Source organism: Homalodisca vitripennis, chromosome 7 (genome assembly GCF_021130785.1).
Source record: "Homalodisca vitripennis isolate AUS2020 chromosome 7, UT_GWSS_2.1, whole genome shotgun sequence".
Taxonomy (NCBI): domain Eukaryota; kingdom Metazoa; phylum Arthropoda; class Insecta; order Hemiptera; family Cicadellidae; genus Homalodisca; species Homalodisca vitripennis.
Genome location: NC_060213.1, coordinates 25479123 through 25497588, shown reverse-complemented (window position 1 = coordinate 25497588; position 18466 = coordinate 25479123). Strand labels below are relative to the sequence as shown.

Below are 18466 nucleotides of genomic sequence, written 5' to 3'. Positions count from 1 at the left end.
GATAGATCACCTGATGGTACTCACGAGGGTTAAGTGGATTCATAAACTGCCAGGAAAAGAGATTATTGAAAATGCTTTAATTACTTGTCTTTAACGTCTTCATTTAGATTCTTCTCAAATAATTTAATGTCGCTAAAGAAACCTCCACATTGGAATGTACGGTAAAAGTATGAAATTTAGTTCCATGGTCAACACAACATAAATTGTAGAAATTTTGTCTTTAGCGCAAAGTAACTCATAAAAAGGCTTATACCCTCATTTTGTGTATACTTTCTTTTGCAGCATTAACCGACAATGTTAGTCAGGAGCGAAGGTTACATTAATTTATCAGATGCAGGAGTTTAAACCCTTTTAGTGACATTTTTTTAAGTAACATTGAAAAATGTGCCCAGGTGTGAGGTATGCCGTATCAAGAAAAACCAGGCCAACCTTAACTATTATTGTGTATAGTGAAAATGAACGTTATAACTTTTGATCAAAGATACTTAGTTTATTTCATTTTAATATTACAAATAGTATGGCCAGGCTTTTCTTGATAACAGTATTGTGCATTCATAAAAAAGTCCTCAACAAGGTAAATGTTATAGCTCTCAACCACAGGTATTATGATACTAACTCCAAAAATTCACTTTAAGCTGGGTCTTTAAAGTCAGTGTAGTGTTCTTTGGAAATATTATTCTGTTATGAATACAAATACAATATTTACATTACAAATATAAAACTTTATAGGTTTTTTTTATATATACATCTGTTTATATTAACGTTGGCTCGCAAGTTTTTAGACTTCTGCAAAAACTGTCATTGGCACTGGAAGGGTTAACACTTTCACTGCCGACTTTTAGAGTAATAAAAATCCATTACAAATCCACAACAAACGTATTTGGACATTGGCATTGATAGTCATTTCGTTATTTTCATGTTTTTATTTCTTACTGTATGGATTATTTATGATCTATGAAATGTTGGCAGTCGCCTGGAATATCGGAAAAAGTTATTTGTTTATGAACTGGCTGTTTGTTTTAAATTTAAACCATTTTAAAATTATAACTCACCTTTTTAGATTCTAACAAATTCTCTCTTGATTTTCTTGTTGTGAAACTTCTTTTTATTATATCCTCTCCAAATTTCATGCTAATATTGTTCAACCCAAATACTTGAAAGTGATTGCACCTATTGAGTCACCTCTTTGTGACTATTATGTATTTCACATATACCCTCGTCTGAACTTGTTATACTAAAAAAATTTTATCTTTGCAGGAGAATATTTCACAAATGGATGATTAAAAACACAAATAATGTATTGTGTTAGCAACCTATATTTTAGAAGTAGCTGTGCTCTGTGATTTTAGTTTTCAACTTTACTCCAATTCTTTCATGTTAGTTTTTCCTACTTTTTTTTGGAACTTTCTTTAAGCTTTAAGGACTTCAAAACATATATTTTTTTTGTATACCTTACTTAGTAACACAAATGGAACCAAGCTTACTATTACAACACTAACTGAAGGTGATAATTTGCCTGATCCAAATTAAAGTTCCTTATTGGCTTAAATGGCAATTTTGTTTATACTAACACCTGGAGTGGAGCACATTTGCTTTGCAATTGTATAAACAAAAGCTTAATGGCATCTTTAGCCGAGTACATTGTTAAAATTCAATTTCTGTATAGCACACACCTAAGGGGTATTACTGATTACATGAATTTAAAACATTTCTTCATTTTATTATTTTTGCTTACACACTCCTCCTGTGCTTTTTATTCATAATGAATGAATTTATATATATATATATTAAATCAATCGAGAAAACTAATGACTAAAATCCCAAATAAACAAGTAAATGAAACAAAATAGGTGGAAGTGAAATGAAGACCTTATACTTTAAGTAAAAGTAAAACAGTTTATTAAACAAGTACAATTATTTGGGAGCATGAGCCTGAGCCTTCCTCATCTGGGTCAGGATGTTGCTGAGCTCCTCACGCTTCCTCTTGGCTCGGATGTGAGTACCCAACTGCAAACAAACCGACAATCACTTAGGAGTTTACATCAGGTGTGATGTAGCAACTATTGGACAAACTGATGTACATGCTCAGACCTGTACAATGACCTTGCCTGGAAGATACAATGATCCTGTACTTACAACAACAAAACAGGCCATTGATTGATATTAGAAGCTGCCAAAAGCAGGTGGTTCCCAGAATATGTTAAAAGGATTAAGAGATCCCAACTTAAGTAATACAATGCCATAGGAACCTATTCACCCATGTGCCATAAAACGGATTGGTTGAACTGTTAAATTTTAAGTAAGAAATAATCTTTCTTCCAGTATGTCTGCCATTTTATTTGGTAATCTGGTTTATTTACCATAACGTTTCTGTAAACCCTTACAAGAGGTAATTTAGAAAGTAGTATTGAGATGTCTTTGGAAAAACATTTATTTTAGCAGTAATTTATTGCAAAAATAGAAAGAATTTTGTTTGCTGTAGTGGAAGAAATGTTATATCAGTTGGGATGGTAATTTTTTATTACAGGTTGACTCTATTGACCGATTTCCTAAACGCGTAGACTAGTTGAAGTCTATGCCGAGTGATGAAAAGTGTTGTGGTTTTTGTATAATCATCTTGTGTAAGTAAGTGTATGTTATAAATATTTTTTTTTTTTCTGAAAAGCAATTTATATTATATATATTTATAAAAATATTTACAAATTATTTAGTAAAATAGTATTATTTCCTAAGTTCACTATTTTGAGTGTACAAAACAACTTTATTTGTATTTTATAACCACTGTTACAAATGAAATATAATATTTACAAATGTGAATATTCAATTAGCTCACTCTTGTGAGTTCATAAACACATTTTCATATGTACAATTTTACATCTATTGAAATATAAATATAAAATACAGTCTTTTGTTACATAATTCTTAATAAAATTCTACACATTTTTACTATTTTGAATTTTATTACAAATCTGTTTTTTTACTCCTTGTGAGTGTTCAAAATTCGAATTTTTATAAAAAAACAACATGGTCATTTCAGTTCTTTACATGAAAAAATTATCTGAAAGAATATTGCAGTGATATATTACTTGAAACAGGGCATTTACTTAAAAAATTGTATATATTTTTCCACAGCATTTGAGTTAATGACCTGGCATCCTACCACAGCAATAACATGACCTTGGAGACTAAACCAATAATAATAATAATTTTGGAGATTTACTCTCATTCTCACAAGCCTAATTTATTGACCTTACACTCAAAATCCATATTGTGACTAAGGAAGTTACAGCCTGATACGGTTATTCTGTAGCATATGTAGCAAGAAATCAATTTAAATGGTATATTTAACTTTCATAATTCTAAATAGAATAACCTGTTTAGTTTACAACTGCTTTTTTGCTAAAACAATGTGCACTGAAACAACTCTGCAATTTATCTAAGTAAATTTATATGAATTAACAAAGTTTTATAAATCTATAGTAACCAACACCCTGTACATTAACTAGGACCTCTATCTGGATTAACATTACAGACAATACAAGTGAATAGTTCTGGTTAATCTGGGTCTGCTCCTACATTGAAATGACAGTTTGTTATTTATTTCTGTCAAAGAGATAAAGAAAATCTTGAGCTTCAAATGGTAAATTTTTAAATGTATTACTACTTACCCTCCTCTTCAAGAACTTGAGTGCCCTCTTGTCCTTGGATACTTTGAGCAACTCCATGGCTCTCTTCTCGTACGGAGCATGACCGCACACTTCACGCACTAGATCTCGTACGAATTTGGTGTGTTTTGTCTGTCTCTGTAACAAAAATAAAACATTCAGTGAAAGGCTTCCCTCATTTAAATTAGTTAAAAATGTATCTTTTAAGATTCTTAATATACTATACTGATTCAAATTATATCAATATATCCTCAAATATTAAAAAAGACCAGAATCTCAATGATATTAAAAAAAATTCTGTTAACACGTTCGCTACCACCATGTTAAGAAAAGTCGTATACCCACAGACCAACAGGCTCAAATATGAGCCGCACGGTTTCTTCCCGTGCACCGGCGTCCCAAATATGCGCCGCTCGGGGCACCTCAAATAGACTGACGTCCCATATTTGCGCCGCTGTTTGCATGCCACTATTATTGCCATGAAAAATCACTGGTCTATTTTAGAGGCTTGATACTTTTGTATTGGTCTATGGGGATGTCTGGCTCACATGTGGGACGCTTGGTCTCTGGATATCTTAAAAATTACGTCCTATCATGGCCTATCATGCCAACTTGTTATAACCAGTGGCACAATAATTAGACTATGAATATGTGAGCACTTAAATATAATGTAGCGTGGAACATTCTGAATATAAGTGTAAATTTAATAGCTTATTTAATAAATGTTCACTTATTTTGTTAAATAGTTATGACATATGGGTTAACAGTCATGTATTATGTCTTGTAGAGTAAAAAGAACCCCATTTATGTTTTTGTACCTTGAAATAAAATAAACTTTATTTCTACTTAATTTTCTTATATTTTACTTTTTTAATTTCTAAACTTAAAATTATTGTAGGCCTACAGCCTAATAAGATATGTATAATAATACATTCAATGAACTTGTATTTATGACTCTGTTGATTGAGCTTTTGTACCATGAATTAAAATACTATCATAATAAGATATGCATGTTTGATTGAAACTTACCCTAAAACCTTCAGTAATTGAGCAAATAAATAGTGGCTCATATATGGAACGCTTGGTCTATGTTAAGATTTTGATGCTATAGACCGAGCGTCCCACATATGCGCCGCCGTAAAAATTACGCAAATCAGCAATATATCAAATAAGAACAGTACAGACGTACATTTTAGGTTATTTTGTTGAATTATAGCTCAATTCAACAATATTTTATCCTTGGTCTATGGTTAGTCTCACACCAATCATTCTCGGTCTGTGTAGAACAACCACATTTTGTAACGTTGGTCTGTTACGGTGACCCGAGCGGCGCAAATATGCGCCGCCTGGTAGCGAACGTGTTTTAATTATAAGTGAATAAAATAAAATTACAAACATTTGTCATGTAATCTATATAAAAACCTCTAAACGTTACATTTGCATGCTTCTGGGATATTTAATCCAAACACTGTCACAAGAAAAAAAAATTATTTTCACTTTTCTAATTTTAACAATTATTGTGTTTGAAACAGAAACTGTTATAAATGTAATGGGCTACATTATTTAAAAAGCGTATTACTTCTCTATGTTGCCATGATATTAGAATAATGAACTTATTTTCTGTTTATTACATATGAAAACTTTAGTTTTTTGCCACCTTCTATAACAGGAATTGTATAAAAATGAGAGCTAAATTTTATTTAATTTTCCTGAATCTTTATTCCCTTTTCCTGATACATTATACTCATCTAACATCACAACACACAATGAATTGCTTTAAAACTAACACGATTTGTTGATGTATGATACAATTTAGATATTATATAGAGTTCAAAATTCTTTTAAAACTTCTATTTAATAAAAAATATAATTTAAAATAAAGTTATGAGTGAAACAGAATGTATTTCCAGAGGTACCAGAATGAGATAAACTCATCCTGGGCATAAGATGGAGACCTTTACTGTACGATACCTCTAGCACCTTGTACCAACTGATACAAGATGACTCTAGGCTCGATATATTAAGACTATTTAATAAATTTCTTTAATAATATTATAAATACTATAAATTACTCTTAAATGGTTTTATCCTTCTACGAAATAAAATACATAAATTAATTATTATATATACAAAGTTGTGAGTAAATAAAAATCAGTCTTTATTCATCATTAAACATTTATACTTGCAAGAGCTGTTATCAAAATGTATGATAGATAAATAATAAATTAAGGCATATTTTATTTTGTGTGCCAAACTAAAAGGTAAATGTATTTCCAGAGGTACCAGAACGAGATAAACTCATCCTGGGCATAAGATGGAGACCTTTACTGTACGATACCTCTAGCACCTTGTACCAACTGACACAAGATGACTCTAGGCTCGATATATTAAAACTGATCTGTTGATTTTTCTTATTACTCAATAGATGTTGTACAGTTATTACCTGTTATCCTACTACTTAATGAACAATACAATGCAGATGGAAGTTACGAGTGAAATAGAGTGTATTTCCAGAGGTACCAGAACGAGATAAACTCATCCTGGGCATAAGATGGAGACCTTTACTGTACGATACCTCTAGCACCTTGTACCAACTGACACAAGATGACTCTAGGCTCGATATATTAAAACCGATCTGTTGATTTTTCTTATTACTCAATAGATGTTGTACAGTTATTAAATCCTGTTATCTTACTACTTAATAAACAATACAATGCACATGGGAGTTACGAGTGAAACAGAGTGTATTTCCAGAGGTACCAGAACGAGATAAACTCATCCTGGGCATAAGACCTTTACTGTACGATACCTCTAGCACCTTGTACCAACTGACACAAGATGACTCTAGGCTCGATATATTAAAACCGATCTGTTGATTTTTCTTATTACTCAATAGATGTTGTACAGTTATTAAATCCTGTTATCCTACTACTTAATAAACAATACAATGCAGATGGGAGTTACGAGTGAAACAGAGTGTATTTCCAGAGGTACCAGAACGAGATAAACTCATCCTGGGCATAAGATGGAGACCTTTACTGTACGATACCTCTAGCACCTTGTACCAACTGACACAAGATGACTCTAGGCTCGATATATTAAAACCGATCTGTTGATTTTTCTTATTACTCAATAGATGTTGAACAGTTATTACCTGTTATCTTACTACTTAATAAACAATACAATGCAGATGGGAGCTACGAGTGAAACAGAGTGTATTTCCAGAGGTACCAGAACGAGATAAACTCATCCTGGGCATAAGATGGAGACCTTTACTGTACGATACCTCTAGCACCTTGTACCAACTGACACAAGATGACTCTAGGCTCGATATATTAAAACCGATCTGTTGATTTTTCTTATTACTCAATAGATGTTGTACAGTTATTAAATCCTGTTATCTTACTACTTAATAAACAATACAGTGCAGATGGGAGTTACGAGTGAAACAGAGTGTATTTCCAGAGGTACCAGAATGAGATAAACTCATCCTGGGCATAAGATGGAGACCTTTACTGTACGATACCTCTAGCACCTTGTACCAACTGACACAAGATGACTCTAGGCTCGATATATTAAAACCGATCTGTTGATTTTTCTTATTACTCAATAGATGTTGAACAGTTATTACCTGTTATCTTACTACTTAATAAACAATACAATGCAGATGGGAGTTACGAGTGAAACAGAGTGTATTTCCAGAGGTACCAGAACGAGATAAACTCATCCTGGGCATAAGATGGAGACCGTTACTGTACGATACCTCTAGCACCTTGTACCAACTGACACAAGATGACTCTAGGCTCGATATATTAAAACCGATCTGTCGATTTTTCTTATTACTCAATAGATGTTGTACAGTTATTAAATCCTGTTATCCTACTACTTAACCCTTAAAGCGCCGTAAGCGCATATGCGCGCGAGGATCGAGTTTGCTCTAAACGCCTTAAGCGCGTAGACACGCAATATACTTGTTTTTACTATTTTGCACTGTTAGTTCTGAGTTTGTCCGCTAGACTGTGCAGGGTGTATGTTACAGTAGTGTAGTGGGGCTGTGCCACATCACGTAACAATCTTTGTGTTTATCGATCGATATTGAACCGGTTTTTGTTGAACAGCTGGCAGTTTGGCAGTATTGCTCAACGCCGCAAGCGCATTTATGCGTACGTCACTGCCTCGCCGGGCAGCTCTTGTGTTCTTCTTCATATCCTGTTGAAGCAGTGCGAATAGTTGATCGGTAAACTAGTTTTATGTGTCACATGAACATCTTCTTATGAAAGTTATATATTTATAAATTTTGAAATAAACAGTTTCTTGAATGACGAATCCAGACGATTCTGATTTTGACGATTTTGTGCAAGGAGCACTAAATACTTCGTTTTCTATAATAAAAATAATTTTACATTTATTTTTATTATTTATATTATGTTTGTTTTTACTCCAATAAGTGTTACAATCTTTTATTTACTTCTATAAACATCTGAAAACTATTTTGTAATTAGAAAAATAACACCGTTAGAGGACTTAGAAGTTGGAAAATATTTGGTTTTCATATTTATGGCATGTAAATTTAATTTTTTATAATAACTTTGTATTAAATATGTAATCTACTTATTTTCTAGTTCTATTCTAGTACATATAAGCATGCAATGTCATCATTTATATACATAATTAAAAAAAGGAAACAGTAACAGAGTTATTTAAGCATTCGGTAAAATTTATAAAGGAGCTGGAACGCTAAATAGTAAATCATGTGTATTTTGGGCAATAAATATGATAAAAGATATTTTTTTGTAGTTTCTGTTTCATTTTTTTAACTAAAAAAAGAAATTAAAATTAGCGTTGAGAAAATTTAATTTTAATCTTTTTATAATAAATGAGCGCTAATCCAGAGTTAGGCTGAAACTCTTTGGCGCTTTAAGGGTTAATAAACAATACAATGCAGATGGAAGTTACGAGTGAAATAGAGTGTATTTCCAGAGGTACCAGAACGAGATAAACTCATCCTGGGCATAAGATGGAGACCTTTACTGTACGATACCTCTAGCACCTTGTACCAACTAACACAAGATGACTCTAGGCTCGATATATTAAAACCGATCTGTTGATTTATCTTATGACTCTATAGATGTTGTACAGTTATTACCTGTTATTCTACTACTTAATAAACAATACAATGCAGATGGAATCTACGAGTGAAACAGAATGTATTTCCAGAGGTACCAGAATGAGATAAACTCATCCTGGGCATAAGATGGAGACATTTACTGTACGATACCTCTAGCACCTTGTACCAACTGATACAAGATGACTCTAGGCTCGATATTGTAACACCAATTTATCTATTTATTTTAAACCTAACAATTTGGTTTATTTTTTTATTTTCATAAAACCATGCAATGGTAATAATTGTAACATATAAATGTGTATTGAAGATATGAGAGCAACACAATGTGTTTAGCCAGGTACCAGGAGTGTGATTTACTCAGTCTGTATTCTACAACCTTATATAATTGAAAATGTCTGTATTCTACAACCTTATATAATTGAAAATGGAAACGAAATAAATAAATAATACAACATTCATTTAATTTTGAATATGGTTAAACTTGTAGTAATTTACTTAATACAGCAGATGAGACATTATTTAAAATGGAAAATTTTAAGCAATATTGTTATAAAAAAATAATACATTACTTAATACTAAAAACATGAACTTCTGCTAATCTACTTTCTTTTCTGGCCGACAAATCACCAGTATATCAAAACAAAGCAGCCAATTTTCACTTTGCAGTGTTGCCAAATTGGAGTGTTTTGCTATATGTACCTCTCGGATTTCATATTTTAAAACAACGATCAACATAACATGTTGCATTTGTTAGACACATTGCATTCGCAATTTTTTATATGATAAAGACATAACACGCTAGTAATAAATATATTATAAATAAAAATAAAAGCTTGGAACATTTTCTTCAAAGCAATAAGATTCTGACAAAAAAAATTGTTGAGTATTTACTGATTAGTGAGCAGATTATATTTCCAAAAGTAACAAAATAAGCTATACTAATTTCTATAAGTTATTATGTTAAAGTTATTACAATAACTCTACTCGTGCCATTTTTAGAACATTTTCTACAGATATATCAATCAATAATTTTCATTGTGATTTAATAATTACACACTGTAACATAAGTGTGTTTGAATATACTGGTATCTCTGAATGTGCAACAGTAAACAGAAAAAGATAATTTTGTACGTAAGACTAAGGACATATAAAACTGGTGTGAACTGCCAATGGATTTCACCAAAGAGTTCCGTTCCATTCTCCGTTTTTTTAACTACATTCACTATAACATTTATATTAAATCATATTTGACAAAAACGTTAAAAAACTTGCACTTTCAATTATTTCTTAGCTTAGGATATCTACATCAGCTGTGCTTTTGTCACAAGCGAATATTGTTATAATACATATGCATATTTTAAATTAACGATATATGATGTAAGGTGGTAATTCTGTCACACGTCTCGACCACTTCTGGGAGATAGAACCCATACAGAACATAGTTGTGACGTGTATTTCTGTACGAGACCTCTAGCACCTGAACCACAATCATGATTAAGGTGACTCTAGGCTCGACAAATCTCTATAATACATTTTAACTTGTTCAAACTACAGTGTATTTAAAACTCAGGAACCAATACTGTACCTATATTATTGTTTAAATTACTAACTACAAACGATACACCAACACCTTGTTAATACCAGTGGCCGATTGATGATAAAATGTAGTCACAACATATGAATCTCATAGGACAAAGTAAAAAATTTCGTTATAATAAAAAAAAAAATAAATAAATAAAAAAAAAAAAAACAGAATTTGTTATATTGAGTATAATGAGGCAAGTAATCTCTACATAAGGAATTCTTAATGCTGAACAAGAACCTTTACGTAAAGAATATCTTAAATTTCTTCATGAGAAATTAATCGCAATTGTAGCTCAAAACGGGCACAAATAGTACATACTTATGGGTAGAAAGGGTTCTTTGTTTGAGTTGTTTTTGATGATGGAATGATTGTGAAGGAAACAGGGCTGTCCTCAGGTCGTATTTAATTTCTGTTAGTTTACAGTTAGTGAATAATGCAACTTTTATAGTTTTTTAAACTTTTTAATTTTTTTATCTTTAAATATTCAATGTAAATACGAATTTAATTACATTATTTTATAGTATTTTTTTTATAACTTTAAGTAACATTTAAAAATATAAAATTAGTATGTAATGAATTTTCCAACATAATTTTTAATTTTTTTTAACATATGTAATAAACCAACTGTTACATTGTATAGGTGAAAAGGCACTAGGATCATCAGACACATGTTATTCATTAAGGATTATATAATATTATATTACATTATAAATATGTATTGTTTTGACTTGGTCCACCTAGGCTCTTTGGGTAACATATATAGAAATTTGTAGGCTCGGCCTATCTCTAGTATTTTGCATCTCACTTGTCTACTTCTATCAAAAACGAACTTATCAAATTCTTGAGATATTACCTACAGTTTCCAATCCAAAAAAATGTCACTTTCGTCGTCTAGGTTACGTCATCACAATGTTTCAGTAGAATCTTTACTAAAAATGATTCACTCACAATCACTATCACGGTCTTCTTCAATAATCTGTTTTTCCTTTTGGATACTAATTTCACTTAAAATACTATCACAATCACAATTCGTGTAATTTCGTTCATCGTCAGTAAAACTTGTACTTGGACCAGTTATTTGTAAATATGGCGCAAGTACTGACAATTCTCTGGTCTTCTATTTTCACTTCCAATGCCTCCTATATCGTGAAATAAAGATCGACGTAGCATTTCACGTAACCAAAAAGAAGTCCAAAGTCACAGGTCAACAAATACCGAACAGCATTAGGTTAGAAATGGCACAAACAAGCAGTGACATTATTGGACGACTATTGTCGACATGCGAGCGTTCAGCGAAACACTATAGTCGCTCACGGAGGATCGCAGTCTAACAGGAACCACTAGACCTATATTACTGTTTAAGATTACTAACTGACAAATGATACACAAACACCTTGTTATTACCAGTGGCCAATTCCCGATAAAATGTAGCCGTGAATGAATCTCATGGACAAGGAAAAAAATTTATAATGGGAACATTTAAAAAAGTAGTACTATTTTTATATTGAGGCCAGTAAGGAATTCTTAATGCTACACGAGGAACTCCGTTTAGAATATCGCCCGATGAGAAATTATTTGCAATTGTAGCTCAAAACGGGCACAAATAGTACATACTTATGGGGTAGAAAGGGTTCTTTGTTTGAGTTGTTTTTGATGATGGAATGATTGTGAAGGAAACAGGAATTTTCCGGACATTTTCCATCATTCAGTGACAATACAATCAGTAACACACGATGAAATTAGTAACACTATGTTTCGAGATCTGCAATCTGATCTCTTCTTGAGGTAAATGATTAAACTAATGCAAGACTACAACCTAGGATAAAGACCTAGTTATGACTCAAGTGTGTCACAAAGCTCTGGTATGTTTTGTTTACTTAACCTAGGTTGTAGCTATGCATTAGTTTATAGTTATTTAAAAAAAAAAAAGAGATTAAATAGCAGATCTCGAAACGTAGTGTTACTAATTTCATTGTGTGTTACTGATTGTATTGTATTACTGACTGAAAAATCCTGTTTGCTTTAGAAAGGGTACTTTGTGTCACTCTGTAACTGTCTACTACTTGTTATTAACCTGTGTCTGTCCTAAAAAAAATTAAACTAAAAACAGTATTAAAATTATATTACCTTCTCAAACAATACATACTTTAAGAACAATCAATTACACAAACGTTAAGCACCAACATATACATTCCAACATCCCGGTCCACAAGTCTTGCCACTTTGTTATAAGTAAACAATACAATATAAGTGATATTATCACTGCTCCAACTACGATTGTAAAAATTTAGCAATATAAATTATTTAAAATGATTCACCAAAACAATAAAAATTCCTAGTTTTGCTTACTATGTTCCTCTTATGTTATATAGTAAATATAATTTAAATTTAGAACTAATGACGGGACGGGCTGACAACGCATATTATAGTGAAGTCAAACTGCATATTGCGATTATTTACCCATACAATGTGGTATAGATTTAGGACATTCACAATATGGTACTTAGATCTGTCATACTTTCAATACCCAGGACTAACACGTTCACTCTCAATATTGACCACAGAATTTACAGTCATCAGATGCACTCACCCCCTTGAGACGGGCAGGCCTTATCTTATGCCTCTTATCGGTTTTGCTCTTGCTCACGACAATCTTGGAAGTTCTGTGGCCTCTGTGAAGGCCAACTGCAATTTCATATCTTGGCGCCATCCTAGGGGCAAAGAAATTCTCACTTGAAAAACAACACAATAATGCACAATTTTCTATATTTTTTAAACAGCTTTGTTATGTCTGACAAGATTTAAAGGGTTCAAACTGATGATTCAATATTTTTGATCACTGGAGTGTTGGAAGCTTATTGTACTAATAGTCCTTACATAGAACCCTCTGGAGAAATATAATCTAATTATGCACTTACCACAGTCAAAAAAACATTTTCAACTCTGAACTATAAGTCTGCAGACTCTACTCTCACACAAATTTGTCTTTCACCTCCCTTGCCATATTTCCATGGTATTTAAAGAGCACTTCTCCTAGCTTTATTACAAGTAGCTCTTTTTAGATCTTAAAACACTCTACTTTATTTTCTAAACTTAGTACATTTATTCAAAAATTTTCCAAGCAAACTGTTTTTTTTCTCTATACAATATTAGGCTATATTATCACATGATAGAATCTTTATTTTCAAGTGGTAAAACTATTAAACTTAGTCATAAATTGAAATAAAAAACTTGTGATAAACATGTTTACACACATAAAAAACCAGGTTTGATAATATTATTGATATACTAAGTTCTTCTTTAACACTTCTTGCATGACACTAGCAAGACAAACCACACATTTATTTTCTTTAGTATATTCTTTTCAAATTGACTTATAGTACATTTCTGGATTTTTATTCCGTTTGGGAACAATTTTCTTTTTATGCTTTAAATTGTTCAGAACTCTTCCTATTAAAAGGAATATTCAGGCTATAGAAAGATAAAATTAGGAAGTTATGACGGAAAATAAGCAAGGGTAGACTGGTTGGCCCCTCGGGTATATATAAATGTAATATATGTGTAATGTTTAATCAAATATTTTTATCAATAAGATATTAAAAATTAAAGTTGTTAAAACATATAATTTATAATTTCTACTCATATGTTCTGAAATCACCACATTTCATTTCACCATGTTCGAAAAACAATTTATGCACTGTTATGAGGTAAAACGTAAATTTATATAATATTTCCAAATTCAAAATTTATTTCTACTCATGAATAAGTTACAGTGCAGTAAAAGTGACCAGCATGGAAGAAGGAATGTGATTCACCACTGCAATTTCCTGTCCTCATTGTTTTATCAATTAAATTAATTCATCTATATTTCTTGAATTCTCACTCCCTTCCAGGAGATGGTAGTGTTCGATCTTTGAATTTTCGCCATCATCCAAGTAAATAGTTTTCCTAAGTCTTAACCCTTTAAGTGCCAACGGTGTGTAAGTCTGGTCCCTTAGTTATGCCAGAAATGCCAACGGCCAATACACCGGCCACCAGCATTTCTTGCATAATGTGCCAACAGCGGATTAATAATTTGGCTGCAGTATAATAAGAGGCCACCACCACAATAAAATTAGTATATCCTTAAAAATAGTTAAAAAGTAACTAAATGTTAAACTGTTTAGTTTGTTATATTTAATAGATACACAACATAGGTTGCCTACTGTGCACCTAGGTTGAATAATTCTAGTAGCAGCGATAATGAGAATGACTGTGACTGGAATGAAATGATTTGTGACCAAGACCCAAGGTTTTCCTTATGAGTTTTAGTTTTCAGGAGTTACCAGGCATGAAACACTGCCCTCCAAAAAAAACACAAGCCCTGTAGCCTATTTTAGAAGTTGTTTTTATTACAGAAACACTGCTGGAAATTGTTGTTACTTATACAAACAAGTATGAAGACTACTTAAAATCAAAACCTCTTGAAGCCACACAGTTGAGCTAAGAAATGGAAACCTGTGACACTTCCTAGAATTCAAGCATAAGTAACTGTTTTAATAAACATGAGTATAAAACCTCAGCCTACCATTTATAGTTATTGGTAGACATTATTCAACCCAGTAAATCTCTTGATTCCCTAGAATGTTTACAAGAAACAGATTTCAAGCAACCTGCAATTATTCACATGGTTGACTGCTCTAATCTAGCAAAATCTGGCCAACCTATAACCCTTATGTTTGTTTTAATCTTCTGGTTGATCATGTCAACTGTTTATTCAAGCATTTTCCCCCTGGTCAAAACTTATCAGTGGATAAAAGTATGATTAGCACAAAATCCAACATTTTTTGTTTGTTTTTTAGATTACTCGGTAGCCAGTAACAGTACAGGCCATTTCGTGTAAGCAATGAGGAATATATTACCAATGAAAATATTACTACACTATGCAATGTTATTACGATATAAGTAGGTTTAGATTAGGTTAATATTTTACTGGAAGTACCAAAGTTAAGTGCTTTAAAAGCACTTATGTGATATGTGCTCTAATTTGGATATATTGAGGGATGTTTCCTTGTCCACCAGCAGTGTGGGGTGGCAGGCACCACGAAAGCCCGCACTGATGGCCAGAAGCATTTCCGATCAGTACTTTCCCGATATTACATCACAACCTAAATCTTACAATGTGATTTGACTTCGTAGAAATTGGATGATCTGTGGTCCGATCGAAAATATCGACCATAAATGCCCCTGGCCATCAGTGCGGGCTTTGGTGGCACCCGGCGAATACATTCTGTATTCTGTATTCTAAGAAACATCCCTTGAGATGGAACCCAAATTCAAGCTCAGATCACATGAATGCTTGTTGAGGTTATTTTAACTATTTCTAATACGTATGTATGTTGATGTAATAACAAATCGGAGATAAGGATTTCTTCGTGTAGCCCTTGAATAGTAGTACCCAATAATTGTGTTGATTTAACCTGTTTCTTAGTTTATCAGTCTATGTTACATTGTATTAGTTAAATTTTTGTATACCTATTAACATGCTACCACTGTAACAGATCACAGGAACACATTATTTAGAAATAGATATTGAAAAACAACAATATATTCCGTCTCTTGCGACCACTACTCAATTGTTTACCACAAACATGGTTTATACTAACTTTTTTTTTTTAAAATTACTTTGGAACAACGACAAAATGAATTACATTATAGACTTAAGATTGCATTATAATGCAAGATATAGTTTTTTATGTCAAAGAAATATATGCATTTTGGATTAAAGAAAATTAAAAAACTTTCATTATACTAAGTTAGGGCGGTTACAATTTTTTTGAAGAGTAAACAAACAGGTCTGATAACATTTAAAGGGTTCAAATTGATTCAATGTTTTTTATTACTGGAGTGTTGGAAGCTTATTGGGGTAGGGTACGATAAGTGGACCTGGTTTTTTCATATCGAAGAATGTAATCATCGATACCTAATATACGCATCTCAAATCCTACACTATCAATCGATATAGGCCTAAAAGTATCCATAGTCCTCAATAACAATCAATGTTTTAAATTAAAATATGAATTTAATATTTACAGTGATCAAACAAATTATTATAACAAAAATTAGGAAAACTGAAGATGACCATATTTGCTCCTCTCACAGTTACAGTTGTTTCTTTCCCACAAATTTCACATAATGAGTTTTTCGGTACGAGTCCAACATGTTGAAGCCACGTAAAACATGTCTTATCATCTTTCAAAGCAATGTCGTGTAGTTTACTACAATTGACTGCCATTTTTAATAATCAAATGTTACTTATATGTAAAATTGAAATATTACCTTACGTGTATTATTTGTATTATTAAGTGTTTACAGCTGTTGATATAGATTAGGCTATTTGTTATTTGTCAAAACAATTAATCAGTATCGATTGATTAAATTGGTGGTTATAATTAAGTAATATCGTTTGCCAATTTCGATGTGAACAACCGGGTCCGCTTATCGAACCGTACTGTAGCCACCTAATTATACTTGCTGAAAAAACAAGGAAAATAAATTTACATTTAGAACATGGCTTGTATGCAACTAACATAAGTTAAGTTTAGAAAGTTATAAGTCCAGGCGACTCTTAGAAAAATTAATACTAAACTATTACAATTATAGAGTTAGAACATGGCTTGCAGTTGAAATAAATTAAAACATTGATCAGACTATCAACTTCCTTTTAAGCCAAGAAAAATGTATTCCAAAGAACCTTTCGAATAAATTTATTATAACTCCGGATTAAAATTATAGTATAAAGGTACAAAAATAACTGTAAGCTATTATGTTAACGATGTACTAAAAGTACTTTCAAGTAGACAAACCGTAGAGGTTAACTAACGTTGTATTGTGAAGAATATGATATTATACAGATAAATTTATATCTGAGATATAAAATAAATTTTGTTGATAATAATACTCTATCAATATTTATGTAAAAACATATGATTACAAAACTAAAACTGGATAAATATCAAACTCACCTTGCGGACCTCTTCCTAGGAGATACGTAATGGCGGAAGTAAGGGGAATGAGAAATAAGAATCACAATAAGTGAGAGGTACAAAAACCATAGCCAAACAAAATTGAGACTAGTAAAAAAAAAACACAAAATACCGGAAATATACCTCCTTCTTCTCTCTCCACTTCGATACTGAATAATTATAGCCAGCAGACTCTAACATCACCACATGAAACCACAGGGACATGTATATTCAGATGCTTTATACTTCACCTTGTAACAATTTTGTACTTTAAAAACAATTTAATTTCTCATTACAGTTTTTGCCGGCTAGATAAAAGCACAGATTGTGATTTTTGTGATTTACAATAATTTTAACTTTTTAAAAGTTTTGACTTATTCTTATTATAATATTAAAGTTTACCTTGGACTTATAAATAGTTAATGCTGTCGATCATCACAAATATGTAACTACAAACCCATTTTTGAACCAGCTTGAATAGAGTTTGACATTTCTCAACATGGAAGCAGATAGTTGACCAACGAACTATAATAATGGAACGCGCTCTGGGCCGGAGAAAACGAGCAGAAATCCTGGGCTGCGTTCCGAAACTGCAGGCGCTGGAAATGGGCAAGAACTCACTCCGCCCATATGGCAGGCATTATAGTATTGATCTAACATCACTTCTAGACTTAATAATATTGTTAGATACCACCATTTATTTATTATTACAAATGTTAATAACTGCTTTTTACCGTGGATTTTTATTTTTAGTTTAAAAGACAGATTTTTGTACTATATCAAAATAACTGAGATTTTGACTTGGTATTTTACTTATAAAGTTGGAAACGAAGATGTCTGTAAAAGATGTAAAACGAAGATTAAAATATTTCCCAAGTGCAAAAACAACATTTTTATTGACAGTATTGTATTTCAAAGTAAACTACATAAAATTTACAAACATGACATACTTAATCTACGGGTTAGAAAATAAAATTATTTTTTAGAACTTTTGCCTTATTCCTAAGTTGGGTGTGTTTGTAATGTCAAAAGTTTTTTGTTTTGCGATGTGATGAGATATTATTTAAAAAATAGCTTAATTACA

General features: G+C 31.9%; 1 protein-coding gene across 1 annotated transcript; it reads right to left on the bottom strand.

The window, feature by feature from the left end:
- Positions 1-1873: 1873 nt before the first annotated feature.
- Positions 1874-17533, bottom strand: LOC124365712 (60S ribosomal protein L36-like). The gene is made up of 4 exons (XM_046821657.1): positions 17383-17533; positions 12969-13089; positions 3669-3803; positions 1874-2007 (listed from the first exon to the last, which is right to left on the bottom strand). The coding sequence occupies exons 2-4, from the start codon at positions 13086-13088 to the stop codon at positions 1915-1917; spliced, it is 348 nt and encodes a 115-aa protein (XP_046677613.1). The 5' UTR covers position 13089; positions 17383-17533; the 3' UTR covers positions 1874-1914.
- Positions 17534-18466: the final 933 nt, after the last annotated feature.